Below are 25,396 nucleotides of genomic sequence, written 5' to 3' on the forward strand. Positions count from 1 at the left end.
GCGATCGTTTTCTCGACGCTTTCGAACGACGATCGATCCCCCGTCGCTGCGAGAAAAAATTTCCTTCAACGCGGAACCACCACCTGTCGGCACCGCATCCAGCGAGACACTCTGTACGAGATAAAACGAGTCGGTTGCCGTTTGCGTTACGAGCGAGCGCGAAACAGCGATCCTCGCGTCGATAGCAACGTCGTTACCGTTATTACGATACCGTGGCCGACTGATAATGCCGCGTTAACGCGTCTCGCGTGTACGAGGTCGGTGTGGACAACGTATCAACCCTGCCAGCGGTAACGTACTCTTCGTATTTGCGGCTGGACGTACCGAACGAAGCTCGTTCGACGTTTTCGACCAAAGAAGCGTGGATTTATCGTAACTTCCGATTTAAGAAATCGGAAAGAATTAAAGACCGATTCAACGAGACGCGTGCCATTTTCTCGCGACAAATATAACACGGAGTTGATAAATTTGTTACGTTCCCCTGCAATCTCTTCGAGCCTCGAATCTTCGAGGTCGCTCTCTTTTATCCGCGAAATTTCCAAATACCTTCGAAAGAACTCACCGCCTCGTCGACATCGAAATCGTCCGCGAGACGACTTCTTCTTATCGTCGAACCCGGCAAAATCAGAGACGTCGGTTTCGCGTCTTGTAATTTTCGTCCGGCGTAGCTATCCACGAATCGGAATTACCGGTCGAGACGCGACGCCGGCTCGTCGGCCGTTTCCCGCCCAGAAAATGAAAAAGAAGGAACGCGGGGAATCGTTGGGTATCAATCTTGCTCGTGCGTCGCGCCGTTCTATTTTCAGAGTTCGCACGATCGAGGAACATTCTCTCCCCGGGAACCGATTTCGTTCGAAGGAGAGACGGACGGAGAGAGAAAACTTTCCTCCCGAGCGATTTCCGGTCGTCGCGACGTAGTCGCGTAACGCGAACGCGCCTCTTCGTTCCGAATTATTCCGCTCGCTGCGCGACACCCACGTGTCCTCGATCGCGCAGCTTCGTCGGAATGCATCGAAGAACAATCGTCGAGGTGTTTTCTCCACTCTCGATTAAATTTCGCAGCGAGCTGCAAGTGGATACGGATCGTAACGGATCGGACTTTTCGAGAGCGACGAAAAGTCACCTCTTGACTCGTCTCTTTGGACGAGGTCTCCGTTTACGAGGAAATCTCGGAAAGTCGAAAGAAACGATCGAATCGATCGGAATAAATTTCCGAACGAAATGGTCGTTCGATCGACGGCGTTTCCGCGTGAAAAACGGGGCCATCGTTCGGAGGGGGCAAACTGTTCGCCATTAAAAATCGTGCATTATTCGATTACTCTCGTTACGGAATGAAAGGCATCGGGCTCGAGTTCCAGGCGTCCTCAAAAGAATTTAAAGAGCACTTTGGAGGGTTCCCCGGGAGCATCCCGAATGCGGCGAGCGATCGATCAAGAATATATTCTTCCGGCGCGTTGTGCAAATTCAGCGGCAAAGGTTTCTTTTTTATTTTTAGAACGAGGAGGAAACCGAGGGCGGAGGGAACGAGACGCGACTTACCGCGTTCCGCTCGTGCCTCCGTCGCGCGAGGTTTACGGATATCTCCGCCCGCCCGAACCTTCGTCTTCGTTCGCGAATCAAATTTCTACGGTGCGGTACAATTTACGAATCGAAGACCGGCGTTTTCCACGTTACCGAACGCCGCGGGAAACTCGCCCGTTTTTCGTACCGTCCCGTCCGGCGAACGTGCTCCAAATTCTCCAATGGTGGAACGCTGATCGCAGCTGAATAGAGAATCAAGGTCCGCTGAATAGGACGCAATTTTCCAACGATACTTCGACGAGCTATCGAACCATTCCTCGACGTCGTCGATCTCGTCCTCGCGAAAGTCGCCACGCGGCTCTCCCAGACGCACCGATGCACCGACCGGATCCTTCTCGCGAAATTGATCGCATTACGGGCCAGCCTGATTGCATTTACCTCCGAGGAGAGCACCCCCGCGTCTAGCCCTCCTCGATCCTCCCTGCAAAACTCTCGGCCGATGCAGTCAATTAGTACCACCGCTACGTTACGCGCGAAACACGTTCGTGCCGACGACGCGCAAACTTTCGATACATTTTCGAAATATCTCTCCTCTTTCCGTTTCGCGACCACGCCCTCGACTATATTCTGCGCTCGATTTTCACTTATCCTTCGTTGGACATTGCTTTTCGTCGTTTCGAGCGCACGTGGATTCGATTTACCGTGGCAAACGCAAAAGGCACGGGTTTCTTCGAAGCGGAGCGTCGTTTCGATGGAACAACAATATCGACGTGTCGGTTAAAAAGAAAATAACGAAAAGAGAACGATGCTTGAAGGATCAAAGGCTCGAAGGAAACCGGGACCAATCGCGAACCCGCGAGCGAAGACTCGACGAGTCGGAAAGGCACGAAATTGGTGCAAAAAGTTGCGAGGATAACTTCTCGACGAGATTCGAGCTCTGTCCGCAAAGGTTCGACCCTCTCGCGACGGATACGATGCGAGATTTTTGATCTCTTCGGGAGAGTATAATATTTCGCGGCGATCCCGAATCGCGTCTTCTTTCGCGGAGAGCGCCGGTAAACCGAAGGAAACTCGGTTCGGGAGCGTGTCGCGGCTTCTAAGTTCGATCGCGAAGGAAAGCCCGCGAAAGGTAAGAGAACGAAGGAGAGTTTGCTGGTACGAGGTCTCCGGTGGTTTCTCGCGGTCGCGGTCGCGGTCGCGTTTGCGTTTCCGAAATCGATTTACCGGTCGACACCGGTGCCGTCAGACACGCGCGTCCCCGATAATCTCCTTTGAATTTTCCACGGCGACTAACTCCTTTCGTCTTGCGTGATTTCTAGGTTGGCAGCGCAAGAGGCGGCACAAAGGGACCCTGGATACGCGAGTCAGTACAGGAGAAGGCCGAGGTGGGCCGGACTGAGTGGTCTCGGTGACTGGACTAGCTTTGGAGGGGAGGTAAGAGCCATCTAAGCTTGGAAAAGCTTCGTCTGAGATATTCGTTAATTGCGGCTTCTTTTCGAGGCTCCTCCTCTTAGCATGCCGCTCACCCTTCGCGCGCGAATTATTCTCACTCGTTTCGCTTCCCTTCGTCGCGAGGGATCCGAACCTCGCCGCGACCCCTAATTTACGAAACGTTGCCCTTAAAAGAAAAAAAAAAAAAAAAGAGATATTAATATATTTCGGTATCTACGGAAAGAGAAAATCTAATCTCAGATCGTCCAGGAATTTTCGTAGATTCTACTCCCGATGGACGCGGGATAGCCTTCTGCGATAGCGATCGTTGAAATTGTATCGTAATTTGGTTTCCCGTTGTACAGGGGATTCCCGTGTATCGATTCGAACGCAACGCTTCGTAATTGTAAGGAGTATGGGTTGAAAATAGGCGGCGAGATAACGAGATTGAAAATCGAAACAGGTACCTGGTCTGGTGGACATGGCGCCAGGCCGGGATCAGGGCGGAGGGGCGGGTGGCGGTGGGGGAGGCGGCAAGGGCACCACGTCGTTGTTCATCCTGTCGGAGGATAACTGCATCAGGAAGCACACACGCTTCATAATCGAGTGGCCGCCCTTCGAGTACGCCGTCCTGCTCACCATCATCGCCAATTGCGTGGTCCTCGCCCTCGAGGAGCACCTGCCGAAGCAGGACAAGACCATACTCGCGCAGAAGCTCGAGGCGACGGAAATCTACTTCCTCGGGATCTTCTGCGTCGAGGCGAGCCTCAAGATCCTCGCCCTTGGCTTCGTCCTCCACCGTGGCTCCTATTTGCGCAACATCTGGAACATCATGGATTTCTTCGTCGTGGTGACCGGGTGAGAGAACCATTTTCTATTCTCCGAATCACGTTCGACGATCTCCCACTTTTTCTGGTTAACGTCGACGGAAGATCGTCCCGTGTCTCGGTGTCCTCGCGGTGTCCTCGCGGTGTCCACGAGGAGACGGTAACGAGAGCGGAATCCGGAGCGAGCACCCGAGACGCGGGACGGTTCTTCGGGAACGATTCGCGAATTCTCTCACGACCCCGTTTACATTCGTTTTACTTTCTTTCATACCGCGATCTCTCATGGTCAGGACTTTACGATCTTTCGTTCCCTCCCTCGTTTTCTCCTCCGAAGAAAAAACGAACGAGCGCATTCTCGCACTCTCTTCCACTTTTGCTCTCTCCGCTCTCTGCGAGGCTACGATGAAACTCATCGTTGAAACGCATCGTTGTTCACGATCACGTAACACGATTTACGACACGTTTCCGTTTTCCATCCGTTCGCTTCCTCCGTGCCGCGAGGGCGCTCGTTCGAGCCGAAGCGGACCGTTTGGAGAGGAGAACAGTGGACGAGGAGAATGTTACGGTCGGGTCCGATCCGACACTCCCCGCCCCCATACCCTACCGCGCGATCTTTGTACAATTGTCTCGCGCGCGAATCGACGAATCGCCCCGATCGCGTTCGCCTCGAGGAGACCCTGCGCACGGAGAGAGCCCTTTCGTCGTCGTTGGCTGTGAAATTCGGGCACGTCGTACTCTCGAGATCGAGAGATCGCGAGAATCCATCGAGAACGAGTCGCGTTCCGCTCGTCCAGCTTACCAACGACCAAAGGATCTTTCTCCGCGCGGGCTTAGGATTTAAGGAAGCGCGTCGATCGGTTCTTCCGGCCGAGCAGATAGATTCTAGAGTAATCCTTGGATTAGGTCGATGACCGTGTTCGCCGAAACAAACGTGGACGTCGACCTGCGTATGCTACGTTCCTTCAGGGTCCTCAGACCGCTAAAGCTGGTTTCGAAAATTCCAAGTGAGTCAGTCACAGTTCTGCGAAACTGGCAGAGATGCAAAAAAGCCATATAAGTAAACAGTAAACAGAGTGCAGTAACAGAGAACACAGTCGAGCAGCAGATTAATAAACCAACTAAACCCTAACACCCCCTGGCAGTTGTTTTCCTGGCAGTTTGTGTGCGTTCGACTAGTCTCCTTAGTTTTAAACTGTTTCTTGATTAACAAGACACACTTAGTTCGTCAGACTCCATTTAGTTTCTCTTTCTGTCTGCCACTATCTATGTCTATTTCTGTCTGTCTCTTATGCTTTAGTTGACACGTTGGGTCGACGTTTAGCTCTGGCGAAGCGAGACCAGCATCGGCTAACTTTACACGTTCTCTACGTATATTTAAACACAACCTATATACGTTCGTCTTTCTACCAATCTCTGCCTTAGTTTCTACTATCCTTTTAGTTTCCTTGTTTAGTTTCCCGACTCGAACGTGTCGTTTGAGCCTTCTCTTGTTCATTTTTCTTTCCGTTTTCCGTTGATTAACCACCACTTAGAGGCTATGGGTGTATTAGATCAGTTGATTGACGCTAGATGATCGTTGAGAGTTGATGATCCATATATATTGATTGAACATAATATCTATATATATATTTATACTATATATTCTGTGTCCACGTGGTTTGCGTAATTCGAGTGTCTACTTTACATATCTATATACGTATATATATATATTCTACCGCCTCTATAGAGGACATGCGTGAACTAGTCGCTAGTGTTACATTGCGTTATTTGCTCTATCTTCTGTCGTTATGTTCAGTTTTATGCACACGTTGTTCTTAATTTAGAGACTTCTGAAGTCGAGGAATTAGACATACACGCACAAACACACACGCGCAGACACTCACACGCACACCAACACGCACACCGTAATCGCCGAACCGAAATCCTTTGGCTTCTCGTTGATCCGAAAAACTACGCGACGTTCCCTTTGACTCGGAATCTCGATTCTTTCGTTCCTTTTTTTCTACGTATCGAAAATTCTCGACGAAATATTTCGGCCGGATCCGCCACGGTTCGTATCGAGACCGAAGACAGAGGTACGCGGGGTATACGCGCGAAAAATCCTTCTGTTTCGTTCGTCGGTTTGCCCGGATCGACGCAAATTGCTCGACGTATTCCTCACGGACGTCCGAGAAACTCGCGAATCGCGGCGAGCAAACGTTTCGCGGCTCTGTAATTCGATTCTCGGATTCCCCGAGCAGCCCCTCTCCGACGACCAAAGACGTCCTCGTGTTCAACGGGATCCCATACGTTCGCCGCGTTTTTACCCGCGACTCGGCGCGGTACACCTTCGCACGAAAAGACACACGAAACTACTGGCCTGCGGGTGTCTCCATATTTAGCAATCTCTATCTTTAGCTACAGTCACTGATTGATAGAGTTGACTATATACATTGGTAAATAGGTACTAGGTGTTCTAGAGCAGTAACGTATTCGAGCGAGCTCGTGTTTGCTAGAGAGTCGTACCTTTAGACGCCCTCGAGAGACCGTGTCATCGTCCTACAGAATCGTAGACCTCACCGAGATGTCCTCTCATGCACCAGCTTCCCTTTCACTATCGATCCTCGAAGCTTCACTCTCCTCTAACCGACGTTCGCCACGCGGAAGAAAGAAGAATTTACATTCTCGACGCGAGCGTTCGCGCGAAACCCGCGATCCTCTCGCGAGGATCGCCTCTACGAGGTTCCAGGGACGCGCAGATTCGTTCCAACGGAAGCGAACGAAGCTTCCCGATCGAATTTGTCCCTTAATCGGTATCGTGGACGAAGAGGTATTTATACGCAAACGATGGATCACCCTGTATAGGTGAAACTCACCTCCCTGCAAGTTCCCGAGTAACCTTCTAACTTATAGATATCCCCGACAACAGCGATGCATTCCAGGCCCCGAGTAACCCGTAACCGCGGCCATTTTCTCGACTTAACCCCTTCACTGTGTCGTTCTCGCGCTGGAAACCTTCTCGCGTCGTGGAATTTTTGTATCACGCTCGGATCTTTGCATTTTCGCGTTTATCGTTATTTTCCACGTTTGTTATATAATACGATCGATTGGTAGCGCGATGTCTAACGAAAATATCCGAGGTTCTCGAGGTCTCCGAGTTAAGAACGGTTTCACAGCAGCTCGGTAGAGCGCTCTCCGCAGTTAAGGGGTTAACGTTATCGACGATCCGTCGCGGTCGTTCGCGATGGTTTCCCCGGTTCGAAGATACGCGGTTAACGAAGAGCGTGGAATCGGAAAGTATGTATCTATAGCCACGAAAGACGGGGGGAGGGCGAAGGGTAAACGCCGGGAGGTTCGACGACCGCGACGGACGTCCCCTTTAACAATTTCGAGGAACTAGAACCGTAGTTGTCGCGATTCGTATCCGGCAGCGATTTACCCCTTTGCGTCCCAGTCTCGATAGATCCAGACTCGTCATTTCGCGCGGATAGTCGTGCTAAAACTTACCTCGACCCGTTCTCCCACATTTCCACGCAAATCATCGCTAAACACTCGCAACTATCTCTCCCCGCGTTTCATCCACGTCCTCGATATCGAAACGCACAGTTTCGGATGATCCTCGTCGCTTCGACGATCGTCCAAATTGATTTCCTTTGAAACCGTTCCGGCCTTTCGCGAAGATAGTTTAAGGTGTAAATCCACCGATGCGCTAATTCGATAAGCTAATCCGAAGCTGCGAGAGTCGGGAGCCAAGCTTCGGCCTTTTGTCTACGGATTGGCTCGTACAATCGAGCCGGACTAACTTTGACCCCCTCGCCTTTGATCGAACCGAGCGAATTTCGAGTTTCATCCGGTTCTCGTGCGGCTGTTTATCCCGGGGCTGTTCAAACCCTGCTACGAAGGCAACAGTTTCCCATAAAAAATACGGTTTCGTTCTATCGTTTGCGGTGGCTCGTACGGTCTGCGATCGCGCTTTAACACGAGACAAGTACTTCGACGTCGAGACGGCTGCTATCTACGTAGACTCAAAGTTTCGATCTAGAGATCGTTCCTTGAGGACGCGGCCGAGCGAATGCGATCTCGGACCCGCGTCTTTGATCATTTTTACCTCGTGTCACGTTTCAAGGAATTTATCGACGAGCAGTGTTAAAACTTCAGCCGCGATCGCAAACGCTACGATCGAGATTAAGCGGCAACGTTAATTACGTTTGTTCGAGTTCGGATGCCGCAGCCGGTAAGTTTATTCCCACGGTTCTCGATTCATGGCGTATCGAGCGGTTTTTGCGTTCAACGCTTTGCCCGATCTGTCGTATTTCCAATCCCGGTAGCTGCTCGATAACGAAGGGAATTTCCAAAGGGGGTTCTCGGTTGGGCTCTCGGTTGGATCGAAACGACAAATCGACGTCGATTCAACGTACACTCGTCCCGCGGTTAAAGCTTCCCGCTTTGTATCGAGTTCGAGATTACGCGGACGGCTAAAATCTATTAGCAATTGTGCTCCAACGAGACGCGAGCAAGCGATCCGTGCAACCGCGAGTATAAATAATGCATCGTACGCGTATCTCGATCGATACATTTGGATCGTTTGTTTCTCCAATTTTTTTCCGCGTATAAAAATTTCGACAATCTCGTTACACTTTTTCATCTTCGGTGGCTCTTAATCGTTTCGAGCTTCGAGAAACTCTTCGAATTAAAATATCGGTTAGCCGCGCGAGGCGTTCCCGCGTGTGTAATTTGCCTAACCGAAATCACGAGGACGGAGACGGTTTGGATACGTATTATTCGAAGTTAGGCTCGCGGATCAGCCACTCGCGTCTCGTTTCCCGAGAAACAAGCGCGCACGTTCGCGTTGTAATTGTGTCCCAAGTTGGCCGAGGAGCAAACTCGAAATACAATTACGAGCGATTCGCTTCTCGGAGTCTAGTTCCCGTAAAATCTAGATCATCGTCCCGTTTCACCGTCTCAGCCCAGAAGACGCCGATTCGCCCGAGTCGCGATTACCGGCGAGTTCTTCGAAAGCGAAACCAAAGGGAAACCGAAAACGTCGGTCCACCCCGACGAGCATCGCCAACAACACCTACCCCGATCCTGACACCGACCCCGACTCCAAATTCAACCCCCTCGAACCCCTGATAGAAACTCTCCCATACTCCTCCGGGTTAGGCCATAGAACGCTAGTTAACCACATAGTTGTGTAGCTTAAGTACTTAAGTAGCGTGAGTATTAGTGTAATAGAGTAGTAAGTAGTAAAGTGTGGCGGGGTGTGTGTGTTTTGGGGCAGGTTCATCACGGCGTTCTCGCAAGGCATAGAACTGGATATGGATCTGCGCACGTTGCGTGCGATACGCGTGTTGCGACCGCTCAAACTTGTCTCCGGCATACCGAGTGAGTAGCGTTACAATACAGATTCGGCCACGAAATCCAGCCGAGAAAAAAAAAAAAGAAAAGAAAAGACGGAAAAAGAAGCGAAAAGATAAACCAAAAGAAATTGCCTGGTCTCTCTACGCGCTGTTCGTTGTTTTTCTTTTTTCTTTTTTTTTTTTAATCGTTCGATCTGTTTACTCGTTCGCGATCGTTTCGTAGAATCCATCGCGAAGTTTTCGGTGATTCCCTCCAGGATGTCGGTTTTGCGAGATACGTTCGATTCGGGTTAGGCGCGTGTACGCGCGGGGAGCGGGCAAATTTTTTTTGATTCAAGGGGAGAGAAAGAAGCCGCGAGGTTCGGTGCTCGAGGAACGCGTGTTCAGCGGGCTGCTGGAAACTCGGTCCCGCGTCTGGAATTCGGATACTTCGTGGATCGACTGGATCCGTTTCTCGGAACGTTCACGTTTATCGATTAGTTGCTGTATAGATCCGATTACGAGCGAACCGACGAATACGTTTCGGACGTTAACGGTCGTAGATCAGTGTAGTAAGTTTGTTGCAAGTATATTACATATATATATATATTTCTACATCTACATATTATATATACATATATATCTCTACACGTAGATGCCTTGCAACGTTAGTACGATTATTTTGTTTATGTAGCACCACCCAAATAGATATATCTTTTGAGAGTTCTGTATGCTGTGTCTATGTAAGAACGAAGTATCCCAATTGTTTGGCCGCTGGATCGTTCGAAGATCGAACGCGATCGTTGCCTCCGCGTGAACGAAATGTCGATCGTAACCCGCGTCGCGTCGCGTTCGCGTTCGCGTTCGCGCGAGATAAATCGTGTACGATTGCTCGATGGGTCGGGTCGATCGTCGACCGATGGAATTTCGCGGGATCTAATCACCGAGAACGGAAACCGTCCTCCGCGACACGATTTCCCCGAGCAGCGACTAAAGCGATACACCGAACGTAAACGTAAATCGATCGAAAAGACACGCGCGAATCGCTTCGAGGGAGCGGTGGTTGGGCCTAATTACTCCTCGCCAATTTTTTGCGAACAGGTCTCCAGGTGGTGCTCAAGTCTATTATCAAGGCGATGGCCCCGCTTCTGCAGATCGGCCTGCTGGTACTTTTCGCCATCGTGATATTCGCCATCATCGGCCTCGAGTTTTATTCGGGAACCCTGCATAAAACGTGTTACAGCATCAGGGATATCAGTGAGTAGAGGATGGACACGAGTTGGACCGGTTTCTTCGTTCGCACCGTTTCGAACCCGCCCTTTCCCGAACGATCTATCGTTTCACCCTCGAACGCCGGATACCGGCTCGAACTCCACCCCGTAAAATCTACGCTCTTTCGTCTCTTCGTCTCTTCGACGAAATAGTATTCGTTCGCTGTTGTACAATTTATTCGCTCGCGTATTCCCGACGATCGACTTTTCCATACCGAAGAAGGCCTTGAACGGAGCACGCGCATCGATCGAGAACGTTCACGGTGTGTTCGCTAATCGTAATTTTATTTCGCGACGCTTCGATCGGGTAGCTTCTATTTTTTTTTTTTTTTTTTATCGCGTCGATGATAAGCCAAGAATAAAAGCAGCGCGCAAAGGCACCGCGGATCAAAGCGAAAAGAAACGAATAAAATTGAACGCGGGTCCAAGGTTTCGAGCGACCCGATCCCCGGCGTCCGTGGGTTAATCTCTTGCCCTGAATACCGCGACGATCAAACGGGGGTCCGATCGGTTCGGGGAAGTAGACCTCGAGAGCGAAGGGAAACTGGGCCGAGAGGTCTGACGATCGTTCTGTTGTAGATTTTATCATGAAGGAGGGCGAACAGGCGAGTCCGTGCAACACGGACAACAAATCCGAGGCGCCGTTCGGGGCCCACGTGTGCGACGCGAACACCTCGACGTGCATGGATCACTGGGAGGGACCAAACTTCGGCATCACCAGCTTCGACAACATCGGATTCGCCATGCTCACTGTCTTCCAGTGCATCACTATGGAGGGCTGGACTGCCATATTGTACTGGGTAAAGCAAGAGATGTGTCCTTCAGTGTTAAAAACTCTCTCTCTCTTTCTTTCTTTCTCTATTTCTCTCTCTTTCTCTCTCTGTTCTCTCTGTACCCTCTGTAACTCCGAGTTCCCGTGTGTTGGTGCACGGTATCCGACAACGAACGTTTCGACCTTTTCTTTTCAAATTTTCGCGCTTCTCCTCGCCATCGAATCGACGAGTCCTCCTCCTTCTCTGTGTTCGTACTTTTTGGCAAACTTGCGCGCTCGATCGCGAAGCAGTTTCGTCGAAAACGAGCACCGGGAGGTAAGGGGCCGTCGATTCGAAGAATTTTCGTTTACGCGTTTTCCACTCCGTTCGATGTGCGTACCTCTTCTCCGATTGCCTGTGTCGTTCTCTTCCCCCTCACCCAGCCCCTCTTCCTACACCCCCGTACGTTTACGATCTAAATGTGACCACTCTTCGCAACAGTTTCTCTCGTTGTCGATCGTTCTACTCTGTGTGTCGTGTTTATTTGTCTCTATCTCTCTGTGTATGCCCGATGACAGTTTGGCTTACGTTGAACTTCGTTCTTTCGCCGGAACGATGGAAGAGAAGCGCTTGCGGATGTTTTACAGCTCCTAACACTGACGTATATGTTCACCTTGCTCAGTATAACACTGTCAGTTTCAGCCCTCTTTGCAAATCTTGGTGTTGATCGTTCCGTGCGGTTCGTCCGCGAGCTGCCGGGACCGGAGGAGATCCAAAGACGGGAGGATCTCGACGGAGAGGAACCTTTCGAGAGCTTTGGATCCCTTCCGGTTTCCCGCGCGACGACCGACGCGTCTCTCTGATCTCGCGATACGAATCCTGTTTAAAATACAAACTCGAGAAACGACACCGTGACGAGTACGTCGTCGATCTCGTTGTCCCTTTGTCGCGAGTCTCGATCGTCTTTTCGCGAGAAATCGTCCGTTTCCGTTACGAGAAACGGCACCGAGTCGAACTCTTGGTGATTCAGATAGACGCGTAACGTTACGTACCTACCGGTGCATCGTGCCCAACGCGCGAGCATTTCGCGTGACTCTGGTGAAATTTGCAGACAAACGACGCTCTTGGCAGCACGTACAACTGGATTTACTTTATACCATTGATCGTCCTTGGCTCATTCTTCATGCTGAACTTAGTTCTCGGTGTCCTGAGCGGGTGAGTATTTTCATTCTCGTCCTTGTTAATCGGTCGTCCTCCGCGATCCTCACCTCGATCGTCGCCCTTGATCCGTTCTTCGAGGCACAGGGTGTTTCGAAGCGCGACGAATCCGCGAGATCCTCTTGAACGTTTCGACGCTTCGACGGTCCAACGAGTACGCGGCTTTCGTCCGTGATTTTTTAACCGCGAATCGATATTTTATTCGATACTTAATCGTTGAAGAATCAGCGCGCGTTCGTTTTCTCGACGTCCCTGGACGTTCGTTGCGGTGCTTGAAAATTTTAGATTCGAACCAACGATTCTTGGAAAGGGACGCAAAGTATACGATTGCGACGAAACACGAGAAGAAGGCACAGCGTGTTTACATCCTCGCTCCGTTCGAGACGCTAGTCTGCGTCGCTCGTACGTTCGCGAGCAAGAATCGACATTGGCCGAAGACGGAGACGAAGATTAACGACGACGTCGTTGGCGTAGCCTTCGAACGTTGGTCGTTAAGAAACAGAACGATTTCGTTCCCGTCGCTAATTCGATGAGTCGCTCGTAACGAAAGAATTAACACAATTCCTGTACAATTTTAATTCGCGCAAAAACAAACCGAATTGAAATTGAAAGCATCGTAATCTTTACGTTTCCTTGCATCGCGAATCGTAAAAGTTGTACATGTTTTAATATCAACGTGGCTCGTTTCTGTGTAAATTGTAACTGTAGAGAGTTTATCTCGATAGATGCAAGCGTAAGCGGATTTGTACTATTATCACCGTGAGGAAATTGTTTTATTTGCAAACACTCGACGCTTTGTTGCGAGTGTACGCCGATGTTCGTTAGGAATTCGTTCTCGCAGTGGCTCGAGAAGGTTCCACGTTTCGTGTCTTGTTCTCGTGGAGGAACGATACGCAAACTCGTGCTCGCGAGAATCTTCGTCGACCTTCGAAGCGTTAACGGCTCGGCGGAGATCGCTCCGCGGTGAGAAAGGGTATTTCCCGCGTCTCACGGCCGATCACCTTTCTTTCTTTTCCGTCAGGGAGTTTTCGAACGAAAGAACGCGCGTCGAGAGGCGGGCGGCTTATCAGAAAGCAAAGAGAAAGCGTCTGTTCACGACTGCGTTCAGTTCCTACTTAAAGTGGATCACTCAAGCAGGTCTCGAAACGATCGATCTTTTTCAGCCCCCGCTTGAGGTGTTGTTTGCCCGCTTGGACAGGCCGATCCTGTCGAGTAAAGAGGCCAGTCGTCGTCGCGATCCTCCCCGCGTAAACCTCGCAATTACCACGTAGCGCCAGACCAACCACCGAGTTTTCCTTCAGACGAGACGTATCGTCCTCGCGGCGGTAACGCTTCGCGCGATACCTCGAGTAGACGAACCCGCGCGCGATACCAAGCTAGACGCTAGAAGAGTAATCCTCCCGTCCTCCGCGTCTATCGAGCGGAAACGCAAACCGTATTTAGCCCCGAAAGTGTGCCTCCCTTGTCCCGAGCCGCGCGAAACGCCCCTATCGTATCTCTGTAACGCTTGTAGAGAGTTTGCGAAGGAGAGAGAGAAGGTGGAGAACCGGCAGACCTTCCTGAAATTGCGAAGACAGCAGCAACTCGAGCGTGAACTGAACTGCTACCTGAATTGGATCTGCAAAGCAGGTTAGAGAGCCAAACACAGCCCCGCTGCATTCGACTATCGACCGGGAGAGCCGCCCTTTTACCTTAAGCCAGCTCCTACGTAGGCCAGACAATTTTCTTTAACCTCTGTCTTTGTCCTCTGCCGGCAAGTAATTTCGCGCTCACGTCGAGGCATCTAGCGGTCGATTTTTCGTTCGAGCGAATACCCGTTTGCCTTTTCCTATTCGTTTCTTCCCCGTACCCCATCGATTCTTTTTTCATCGGTACTGAACGCGTTCCACTGTGATTCGCAGAGGAGGTAATACTCGCCGAAGAAAGGACCACGGAAGAGGAGAAGATGCACATATTAGAAGGTTCGTGTACAATCGATCGACGATGAACCTTCCACCTTCGATGGTACCTCTCGATCGCTTATTCGTAACCGTGTTTCTCGTTCGCAGTAAGAAGAAGGGCTGCGGCGAAAAAGAAGAAGCTGAAGAACCTCGGGAAGAGCAAGAGCACGGATACGGAGGAAGAGGAAGGCGACGACGACCAGGACGATGGTGAGTTGTATTTTTCCCGCTCGTTCTTGTCCGGGTAATGCCCAATTTTCTCGTCGTCTTCTCTCGAGATCGTAAACGGTCACGATTCACCCGTGTACGGAACGATTCGAACGATCGCCGTCGTTCGAGTCCAGGGAATAGCTAAGATCCTTGGCGTAGAGTTTACCGACGTCACGGCGTCGATCAACATCGACCGTTTTTTTTCTTCTTTCGATTCGGAAATCGTAACCTTCGGCGTTACTTACCTCCATAAGTAAAGTCGGGTGGTCTCGCGAACGAGACGCGCGTCTTTTCGAAAATCGTTGAATCGGAATTCCATCCAGAGGCGTTCTCGCGAAACCACCCGACGAACGTCGTTCTCGACGTCCCCTTCGTATCCGAGTAAGGAGAAAGATATACCTTTGATCTCCCCCCGACCTTGGCGACGAACATTCTAAACACACGCTATCAGATGCTCCTCTTGTTTCAGTGCCTAAGAAACACCTGAAAGGTAACTACAACTGTCAATGGCAGAACTTGCAAAGAGCAACGCAAAAACAAGGCTGTACTCGTAACTTTTATTCCGTAACTGTTTCCTTGTATTTTCGTTTAAGAGGTCCATGTCGTTTCACCTTCGACACCCTCGTACACGTATACGCGAGCACACGGACGGACGGACCGACTCGAACACGAACACGACCACGACCACGACCACGACCACGACCACGACCACGTACACGTACAATCACACGTACAAGTACACGTACACGTACACGCGCAAACGGAACAGTATGCTGGCGCGTAATCGACTTTGCTGCAGAGCATACTTCGTGCAACCGGACGAAGTAATTGTCACGTAGTTAGAATACACGTACAGGGTGTCTCGAGTCACGGGACATCCTGCGCGTACATAAATACGCGCGTTGTGTGCGTCGCTCGAAAGCACAGGCTGTGCGGAGAGAGCGCGGTAGAACGGCTGCGACGATCGTAATTACCAACGAACGCAATACGCGATTCGTCGGCACTCGTTTCCTTTGGAATACGTTGCGCGCCACGTTGTCCAGGACTTGCGGCAGACACCGCGGAGATTCCGAGCGCTAATTAATTTTGTTTTTTAGGAATTGCTTCTGTGGCTGGTGTCGCTGGTATAATTGTACGAATTTATGTATTCTGTGTCGACCACCCGAGAGCATTCGTTACGAGCAAAGAGAAAGAGAAAAAAAAACGAAAAGAGGTTCGAAGATTCGTCGCCGAGTCACGAATGTTCCGGGGGTGTAAATGTGTATTCACGTGGTTTAGGTGTGCCCGAGAGTGGCGGAGTACCGATCGATGTGTTTCGACGCGCGTATAGACGTTGTCGTAGTTGGTGTATTAACGAGTTTCTCGTCGGAATATCGTAGAACAATTAGCGCCGTCGGGCGAGAAATCGATTCGACGAGAAATAGAATGCCAAAAATAGGCTCTGTCCCATAGAGTACGAAAAACAGGCTGGGTCGAAGTACTTACACGCCTAGCGATAGATTAGTCACACGCATCGTTGATCCACACATAGATATTCTCGCTTGTTAGACCACTAGTTAGAATAGACTTATAAATATATATATGTGGTATCTGTGTATGTGTACCGATCGCGGGGAAAGAATTAGAAGCGAAGAGATTCCCCGATCGAACCGGATAGCAATTATAGTCGGTGGAAGAAACTTTCCAATTGAATTTCGAGATCGTTTCGGAACAGCGGAAGCCGACGAAACTTTCGCCGTCCACACGATACGCCATTTTCCCGGGAAACGGTCGCGTTTCAATCGCGAACACGGATACTTGTAATCGTAAATTCGGCTTGAAACGCTCCGAGCGAAAAATTTCGACGTCGAGAAAGTAATCGAAACAAAGGACGATCGATCGAGCGGCGGGCGCGTCGCGACGTCGCGATATCGGGTTGTCGATCACTTGGAACGGTGGCTGAAACGATCGGTTTGTGCTTCGCAGGCTTCTCGAGAACTTCCTATTTCAAGTCGAGGGTGAAAGGCAAGGGGACTTGCGTGGAATTCTGGCGGGCCGAGAAGAGGTTCAGGTTCTGGATACGGAACTCCGTCAAGTCGCAAAAGTTCTACTGGTTCGTCATCGTCCTTGTGTTCTTCAACACCGTCTGCGTGGCCGTCGAGCATTACGGTCAGCCGCAGTGGCTCACCGACTTCCTCTGTGAGTATCAGTTTCGAATTCGAGCGAAGGAATGCAACGGTGTCCGAAAAAAAAGTAAACCGAACTGCGTCTCCAAGGGTATGACTCTACGACCGAAATTGTTTCTTGTTCGCAGACTTCGCAGAGTTCGTGTTCCTGGCTCTGTTCATGTTGGAAATGTTCATAAAGGTGTACGCGCTCGGTCCTCGCACGTACTTCGAGTCGAGCTTCAATCGTTTCGACTGCGTGGTAATCTCGGGATCGATCTTCGAAGTGATCTGGTCCGAGGTGAAGTCCGGCTCTTTCGGCCTCTCCGTCCTACGTGCCCTTAGACTCCTGCGAATTTTTAAGGTCACCAAATACTGGAAGAGCCTAAGGAACCTCGTAATATCGCTGCTCAGCTCGATGCGTAGCATCATCTCCCTGCTCTTCCTGCTCTTCCTCTTCATTCTCATATTCGCGCTGCTCGGCATGCAGTTGTTCGGCGGGCAGTTCAACTTCGACAGCGGCACGCCGCCCACCAATTTCAACACCTTTCCCATCGCGCTGCTCACTGTCTTCCAAGTAAGTGTTCCGGTTTCGTTTCGGTGATAACCGTCGAGACGCGTCGAGGAGAGATTCGTCTCCTAGCTAAGCGCGGCGCGAGAAAATTTCGCCGAGGAAAGAAGACACGAGATCATGGTCTTTCCTTCGAGCTCCGTCGCGAGTTTTCCCTTCGCGAGGTAGAAGACCGAACGAGAGTATTTGACGTTTAACGACCGACACGATTCGCTCCCACAGATCCTGACCGGAGAAGATTGGAACGAAGTGATGTACCAGGGTATCGAGTCGCAAGGCGGTCACAGGAGGGGCATGGTCTACTCGCTCTACTTCATCGTGCTGGTGCTCTTCGGCAACTACACGCTGCTGAACGTGTTCTTGGCTATCGCCGTCGACAATCTGGCAAACGCACAGGAGCTGAGCGCCGCCGAGGACGAGGAGAAAGTCGAGGACAAGGAGAAGCAGGCGCAGGAGCTCGAGAAAGAGATCGAGTCGTTGCAGAAGCCGAAAGACGGGAGCGCGCCCAAAGTGGAGATATGCCCTCCGAGTCCGAGCCAGAATTTGTGAGTAACCGTCTACCGTTGTTTACGCGCCGATCAAACGGATAGAGCCTACCGAACGATTCTCCTTCGATTTCAGCAAAGACGGAAAAGGTGGGAAGCAGTCATCCGAAGAGAAAAAGCAGGATGAAGACGACGACACGGGACCAAAACCAATGCTGCCATACAGCTCCATGTTTATACTGTCCTCTACGAATCCGTAAGTCGGGCTACCGTGCGCTACTCGACCAGGAACTCTACGAAACGATCAACGACCGTTGTAATTTCTGTCGCAGCATAAGAAGAGCCGCCCATTGGGTCGTCAACCTGAGATACTTCGATTTCTTCATAATGGTGGTGATATCGTTGTCGAGTATCGCGTTGGCCGCCGAAGATCCCGTATGGGAGGACTCGCCGAAGAACAAAGTGCTGAATTACTTCGATTACGCGTTCACCGGTGTCTTCACCGTCGAGATGATCCTGAAGATAATCGATCTCGGCGTCCTCTTTCACGAGGGCTCGTACCTGCGCGAGTTCTGGAACGTTATGGACGCGGTGGTCGTGGTATGCGCCGCGGTTTCGTTCGCCTTCGACATGACCGGCAGTTCCGCCGGACAGAATCTCTCGACGATCAAGTCGCTCAGGGTGCTGCGCGTGCTCAGGCCGTTAAAGACAATTAAGAGAGTGCCGAAGCTGAAGGCGGTCTTCGACTGCGTGGTGAACAGTCTGAAAAACGTCATTAACATTCTCATAGTGTATATATTGTTCCAATTCATATTCGCTGTGATCGCGGTGCAGCTGTTCAACGGCAAGTTCTTCTACTGCACCGACGAGAGCAAGTATACGAAACAGGATTGCCAGTGAGTATACACAAGGTTCCGCCGAGTCGTAGCTCGTTCGACGACGACGACGACGACGACGACGACGACGATGACGATTCGGTCGCGGTAGTTCGTTCTTGTCTCGCGACAACCTTTAACCGAGGTTTCCCCGTGTCTCGGTTTCGGAAAATGCTCGATACTCGAGATCTTTTTGGAAGAAACGTTGAGAGAACGGAAGGAAAAATCGAAGAGAAACTAGTCTCCGTCCCGAAACGCGAGGAATCCTCGTTTGAACGGTGCGCGTCGGTCTTGTCGTGATTTTCGAAACGAACGCTACCGAGGAGAACGCGAGAATGCAACCTTTTTCACGGTAGTTTGACGCGTGTGCGCCCGCAGGGGTCAATACTTCGTTTTCGAAGAAGGTGCCATGCTGCCGGAACCGAAGAAGCGGGAGTGGCATACCCAGTTTTTTCACTACGACAACGTGATGGCCGCGATGCTGACGCTGTTCGCGGTACAGACCGGCGAGGGCTGGCCGCAGATCCTGCAAAACTCGATGGCGGCCACGTACGAGGACAAGGGCCCCATACAGAATTTTCGTATAGAGATGTCCATTTTCTACATCGTCTACTTCATCGTCTTTCCATTCTTCTTCGTCAACATCTTCGTGGCCTTGATCATCATCACTTTCCAGGAGCAGGGAGAGGCCGAACTACAAGACGGCGAAATCGACAAAAATCAGGTTCGTCGGTCGCGCGACCGAGCAACAATTGTTTTCCTTTATTTGATCTCCGTACGATCGTTCGCGTAATCACCCCAACCGTTCCGTATCGCTATTGTTCTTTCCCGTTTGCAGAAATCGTGCATAGACTTCACGATACAAGCCCGCCCACTGGAGAGGTACATGCCGAAAGAACGGAACAGCGTAAAGTACAAAATCTGGAGGATAGTGGTATCGACGCCATTCGAGTATTTTATCATGATTCTCATCGTATTAAACACATTACTTCTCATGATGAAGGTGAGTGTCACGTTTCGTTCGTCCCGACCGGAAACGCGTCGAAGGGAAACGCGCAGATTTCCTTCGACGACGTCACGATCCTGAATAATAACGTATGGACGCAGAAGACGCGAGCGGCGGATGGAAAAGATCGTTTTCCAGTTACCCCGTTACGTGTAACCCGGTGTACAAAGAATAACGCGCGTGGCCCACGGATCGTTTCCGTCCCTCCCCCCAAACGCGATACGATACTCGACCTAGTCGCGTTCGCGTCCAGTCCGTATTTTGGCAACTTTAACCAATCGAAAAGCAGCCTGTAAAGAGACACTGATCGTCGTCGATCGCGAGATCAGCGAGATCGTCGACGAGAGTACGTCGTGTTCGACAAACGTGCACAATGGAGAGTTCGAAGTGACTGTAAGATATAACGTTATATCTGTACGAGGACATTGTTGTTCTTGCCTGCCAATTTATTTATCGCTCTCTGTATAATTGTCATCCTTGTGTATCCGTCGATACGTGTACACAGCTGTGTCGAATACTCTTGTGCCCCACCTCCACCCCCGCCCCCGAGCCAATCCTACGCCCAGTCCCCTCTCGATACCGTACAAGCTTCCCCTCTTTCTCTTTCTCTCTTTCCCACTTTCGTCGTTTCGATTCCATTCGGAAGCCGAGTTTTTTTCGTCGGTCGGTCCGTGATTCACGGTCTCTCGATGCTTTTTACATTCTGTGCTCCCTGGTACGTTCCGGAATCGACGACGCTTTTATTTCCACGCTCGGGCGTGCGCGAGTGCCTCGAGACATCATCGAGATCAGTTCCGGGCATTGAATTTGGAGTTGGAAACCAGCGAAGCCGATCGGATCTGCGCGGAAATATCTCTCGCTGGAAGAAATACAGCTGGCTCGCGAACGATACGACCCGCTCTTTCGCCGTAAATTTGTTTCGACGTTCTCGAAGGTGAGATCCGCTCGGTTTCGGTGATTCGAAATCAAAGTCGGGAACCTCGAGCGAACAAGTCCGGCAGCCGTGCACGTCCAACACCCTACACACTTTACACCGGTCTCGCGGTTTTACCAAAACGTTTGTTTCGCTTTCGATGGGTATTGTATCCCCCTCTTTCCGTAAATCCCTCACGTTTACGTTCCCGACGTCCCGCAGTTCGATCGTTGTCCCCACTATCGGTGTCTCTTCCGTTCCCCGCTCCCTCTCTTACTGCATGGCCGCTGCTGTGTCCTCGTTTCTTGATAGTAGACGTACTCGAAGACGCGTGAAACGAACCGATATCGAGCAACGATGCGCTCTCACAGCCACGCACACACACAACACACACACGAGGTGCGTTCGACTCGTACGCCTCGGCAAGCCCATGTTTGAACTGGTTGCGGGGCTCGAAGCGTCGCACCGAGCTGGCTTGATCCGATCGCACGTTTCAACGCGCGAACACGGCCGACGGGAAGAGAAAAGAAACAAAAAAAAAAATAGAAGAAAAATGGAACGAAAAAAAAGGACGAGAGAAACGCTACTGGACGGAGGCCCTACGGCCGAGTCCGCGTTTTTCGAAGCGCTCTTTCGTTCGCGGCGCTGCTCGTCCCGCGTTGAATCGTTTCGGATCGCTGTGGCTGCTAACGCAAGAAAAAAAAAAAAAATAACAGAAAAAAAGCAAAAAGAAATGTACGCGGTTGGCCGAGCGCGTCCGCAACGAAGCCGACACGCTTTTCCGTCTCCTCGCGACCGATCTAAATGCGACACGATCGGCTCGAGGACAACGCGTTCTTGCAATTAGAGACGCGGCTGTGACACGCTTCGCGAGTTGGCACGATCCCCCTATGATCGAGCCAACGCACCAAACAGCTCGATCGAACACACGTGTCGCTGTTATCGTTTCTTTCTTTTCCTCTTTTCTTTCGTTCTCCGTTTGTTCGGTTCCTCTCGTTGTCCGATACGTTTTTACTGCCTGACGACACACGGAATGTCACCGAATCACCTGCACACACGTACTTGCACATGGTCTTGAGAATGGAGCACACACGAGTGCCGCACGATATTCGGAATGTCCATCGTCGGAGGAAAGAGACCGAATTCTCCCACGGCCTCTTCCGTATCGTTCGATCGACCCGATCGCGATTCGAGAGGCTCCGAGAGTCCCGGTCTCTTCGTTCATCGTAGGTGTTCCCGACACACACGCATCCTACCGAGAATCTCACGTTCGTTATCGCACAACGCGCGTCGCATGCTGGCTGCTCGCTGAAAAGAAAAGAAAAAAAAAATTATACGTAAAAACGAAAAAGCAAATCGGCTGGACCAAGTCGAGCGAACCGACACGAGACTCGTACCACTGAATGTGTGTGTGTGTTTTTGTTCGACGCCGAAGACACGTTTCTTGCACGGGGCGCCCGCACGACTCACGATTCCCCCCAATTCCCACCTCGAACACCGAAAAAAAAAAAAAAAGAAAAAAAATAACCGAAAACAACGTCCAACGATTGTAGACAATCGCGTTCCGAGTACCTTGCGAAGACCCATTTTAATTTTCTTTGTCTCTCTCTCTTTCTCTCTCGAGATCTTGGTTCCTTTTCTCGGTTCTCATCTTTTCGCTTTCTGTTCTCGATCGTTCGTTTCGCCCGTAGCGATTCGCTCATCCTCTCGTTCGTACTCGCGACTCTCGCTCTTCCAAGACACCGAACTCTCGCATCTCTCCACCCAGAAACTGATCCCGACGCGAACGACCAACGAGACCGACGAGCCACGAATCACCGCGTACGGTGATCTTACGATCTCTCTCGCGCGAACCTGATCGATTCGAGGGTTCTCGGACCCGTGGTCGTCGCGTCAGACTCGATCGTAACCACCGTACGAACCCTTGGTGCGCGATCGATCGTCGAGCGCACACCCCGATCGATGGCGATACCGAGTATCGAATTTCGTCGACGTTATCCCCCGTTACACCGAGACCGCGTGGTCGTAAACGGTATAGCCGTGTGCACACACCAGCAACACGTAACGTACAGTACTCCGTAAAGCCGTGTCCTGCTCACCCCCGGCAATCTAAAAGAGGAAACAGTCTCTTTAATGTCACCGTTACGCCGTACACACCCGGTAGGATCGTACAGATACACGTATCTAGGTTAACGCTAATATTATACACCTATGTGTCTCCCTTTCTCTCTCTCTCTCTCTCTCTCTCTCTCTCTCTCTCTCTCTCTCTCTCTCTCTCTCTCTCTCTTTCTGTCTCTGTCGACTGGAAAGTGTCGCTATTTATATATACATATGCCTATATATGTGTGTATAAATACGTGCACCGTGTAACTTACAGATTTCGCACTCTACTTTACACGTCTTGTACGTACAGGGTGTTTCGTAAACTCCTGCACGGAATTCACAAAGAGGCCTTTGTCCGCAATGACCGTCGCGTTGAACTCGAGGCGCGTCCGACCAATGACGGAACGCTTCCCCTTGCCCCTGTACGATGCATCTTGGCTCCGCGCGAGGACGAGTTCGAAAAAACGATACTGTAACGGAGTTACCGAACCACCCTGTGTATTTGTAATACCGTGTCACGAAAGATGGCCCAACGATACGTCGACGCTTCGACCGTCCGCGGTATCGCGAAGAATTCGTTTCGAAGAACGCGTCGATCTTCGATCGGTGACTCGACGTCGAAGAACTCGACGAACAGCGTCGAAAGGCGTCGAAATCGATTTCGTATTACCGATTCTTTCGCGAGGAACGATCGTCTTGCCAGGATCTACTAAACGACTCGGTACTCGATTCCGTCGTCCGATGAGCGAAATTTCGATAGCTTCCGAGGCGAGCACTCGAATCCGTATCGAGTGGCTCGAGTATCGTCGCTAGCCAATCGTCTCGGTCCCGTCGCCACCGTGAACGTTCGCGTATCGTTGGGCAGGTCTCGCTCGCAAGCGAGAGACAGAGCCTCGCCCCTTTCTCGATTTCGGGGGGGGGTTCGGGGTTCGAGCGATGCGAGAAAGGGGACGGGGCGGTGGCCGATCCGCGAGAACGCGGGCAGGCGGGCGGGCGGGCGGGCGTGCGTTTCTATAGGCTTGTACGTCTGTTTGTCTGTCTCTGTCGGCCGTGTGTTTGTCAGTGTATGCATTGCAGTTCCATCGGCAAAGCGACGCGTACAAGAACACGCTGAAGTACATGAACATGTGCTTCACGGGGATGTTCACCGTCGAGTGCATACTGAAGATCGCCGCTTTCGGCGTGAGGGTAAGCTCCACTATGCCAACAAACCCCTCATCGAACAGATTAACGAGAAAACGTACGCGCTTAGAGAGCGGCCGGCTTCGGGCCGGCTTTCACCGGGAAACGGTCCCGCGACTCTCGACCGCGTCGCGAACCATCCGCGAACTCGATCTACCACCGATTTTTCAATTTTCACGAATGGTCCCGCTCGTTGAAAGAAACGATCACGGAATCGTGGAACGTGAGAGGATCGAACGCGCGATAAGAGCGTCGCGGGGTCGATTCCCGGCGTAGACTGGTAAGTTTCAGCTTCTTAGAAAGAAACTAGAGCGTTGTAACCATTATTTTTCATTTCTCCGTCTTTCTTTCTCCATTTCGTTTCTTTTTTTTCGTAATAATAGGTAGTATCTTGTCGATTCGTGTACTCGAAAATATCCGTACGTTGCAAGGATACACGTACGGGTATATAGATCGCTATTTATCGTTGGACAATCCTATTGTGTTCAGAGCCGAACGGACGTTGAACGTCGAGACTGCTCGTACCGTTTGTACTTTTCTTTGCTCTCCTACCTTCCAGATACGAGAATTCCTTTATCGCGAGACGTTACCTTTGTCTACCGAGGAGACTCGTCGTCTTTCATTCTTATCGTCGAATACGACGATACGAGCCCGGAGACCGCGGACGGATGCTCGGCTCTGGGCACAAAACGAACGAGTTTGTACGTTCGTGCACGCTCGTTGCTTCGCGAGGATTGCAGGATCAAGAAGATTCGGAACGCATCGGAATCGTTGCTCGCGGCACGCTTCTTCTTCTTCTTCTTTACCCTGTTCTCTTACGCCGACTCGATACCAAATTGACTCGACACGAGACACCGGGATAACCACGGGACCGCGGATCGAATTTTTCACGGCTGTACGCTGCGACGAAACTGGAAGCGCGCTCGATCGCGAGGGAAACGTACCTCCGAGGAAAACGAACTTGTGAACTCGATTCGCGAAGCTGGCGTCTCGCGCGCGCTTCCAAAAATCGTTCGAGTCGTTCTACGATACACACGATCACACGCACAACGCAACACGAAACACTCGCACCGATCGCTACCCTAGACACGAAGAGACGAAGCATAACCGTCGCGTCGAATTATTTTTCGTTCACGTATTTTTCTCCGTTTCTCTCTGTCTCTCTCTCTCTCTCTCTCTCTCTCTCTCTCTCTCTCTCTCTCTCTCTCTCTCTCTCTCTCTCTCTCTCTCTCTGTTCATCGATCTTCCATTTCCGGTCGATTGTTTTAATTTTCCGGACATACTTTCTCCACGAGATACGTCGAACCAGGGGAGGGGGAACGAGTACACCACCTCGAGGAAGTAATTCCGCTGGCAAGCGCGACGAAAGCAACCCCCCCGAAGCTCCCGTGCATGCTGTCTCCGTCTTGTTGCATCTGCACGTGATCACTGCACGTTGACATGTTTCTTTATCCTTGCACGAGTACACTGCGACTTTCGCGCCGAGTATCGATTTCGCGCGTCGTCCTCGCGAATAGTAAGGACGATCGAGGCGAAGGAAAGGACGATCGAGGCGATCGATACCCGGCGTTGAAGACCGTCCGTCTCTGTTGTTGCAACGACTGCGTGTTATGGGCCAGCAACGATGAA

At 51.1% G+C, this 25,396-nt stretch overlaps 1 protein-coding gene across 14 annotated transcripts in view; it reads left to right on the forward strand.

The window, feature by feature from the left end:
• Positions 1-3,651: 3,651 nt before the first annotated feature.
• The window catches only part of LOC143143594 (voltage-dependent calcium channel type A subunit alpha-1), a 41,371-nt gene continuing 19,626 nt past the window's right edge, over positions 3,652-25,396 (forward strand). For 12 of the 14 annotated variants that reach the window (XM_076304992.1, XM_076304993.1, XM_076304990.1 and 9 more), the window contains exons 1-16: positions 3,652-3,810; positions 9,040-9,143; positions 10,199-10,354; positions 10,948-11,168; positions 12,232-12,335; positions 13,852-13,967; positions 14,240-14,299; positions 14,387-14,488; positions 16,454-16,666; positions 16,782-17,209; positions 17,426-17,748; positions 17,825-17,944; positions 18,021-18,584; positions 18,942-19,287; positions 19,402-19,566; positions 23,663-23,773. In XM_076304992.1, coding sequence (XP_076161107.1) covers positions 3,785-3,810; positions 9,040-9,143; positions 10,199-10,354; positions 10,948-11,168; positions 12,232-12,335; positions 13,852-13,967; positions 14,240-14,299; positions 14,387-14,488; positions 16,454-16,666; positions 16,782-17,209; positions 17,426-17,748; positions 17,825-17,944; positions 18,021-18,584; positions 18,942-19,287; positions 19,402-19,566; positions 23,663-23,773 — 3,159 coding nt within the window. In that variant the 5' untranslated portion in view covers positions 3,652-3,784. Of the gene's footprint in view, positions 3,811-9,039; positions 9,144-10,198; positions 10,355-10,947; positions 11,169-12,231; positions 12,336-13,359; positions 13,476-13,851; positions 13,968-14,239; positions 14,300-14,386; positions 14,489-16,453; positions 16,667-16,781; positions 17,210-17,425; positions 17,749-17,824; positions 17,945-18,020; positions 18,585-18,941; positions 19,288-19,401; positions 19,567-23,662; positions 23,774-25,396 lie in introns of all 14 variants that reach the window. The other 2 variants (XM_076304988.1, XM_076304989.1) reach the window with 2 other exon arrangements.

This window comes from Ptiloglossa arizonensis, chromosome 2, assembly GCF_051014685.1.
Source record: "Ptiloglossa arizonensis isolate GNS036 chromosome 2, iyPtiAriz1_principal, whole genome shotgun sequence".
NCBI lineage: Eukaryota > Metazoa > Arthropoda > Insecta > Hymenoptera > Colletidae > Ptiloglossa > Ptiloglossa arizonensis.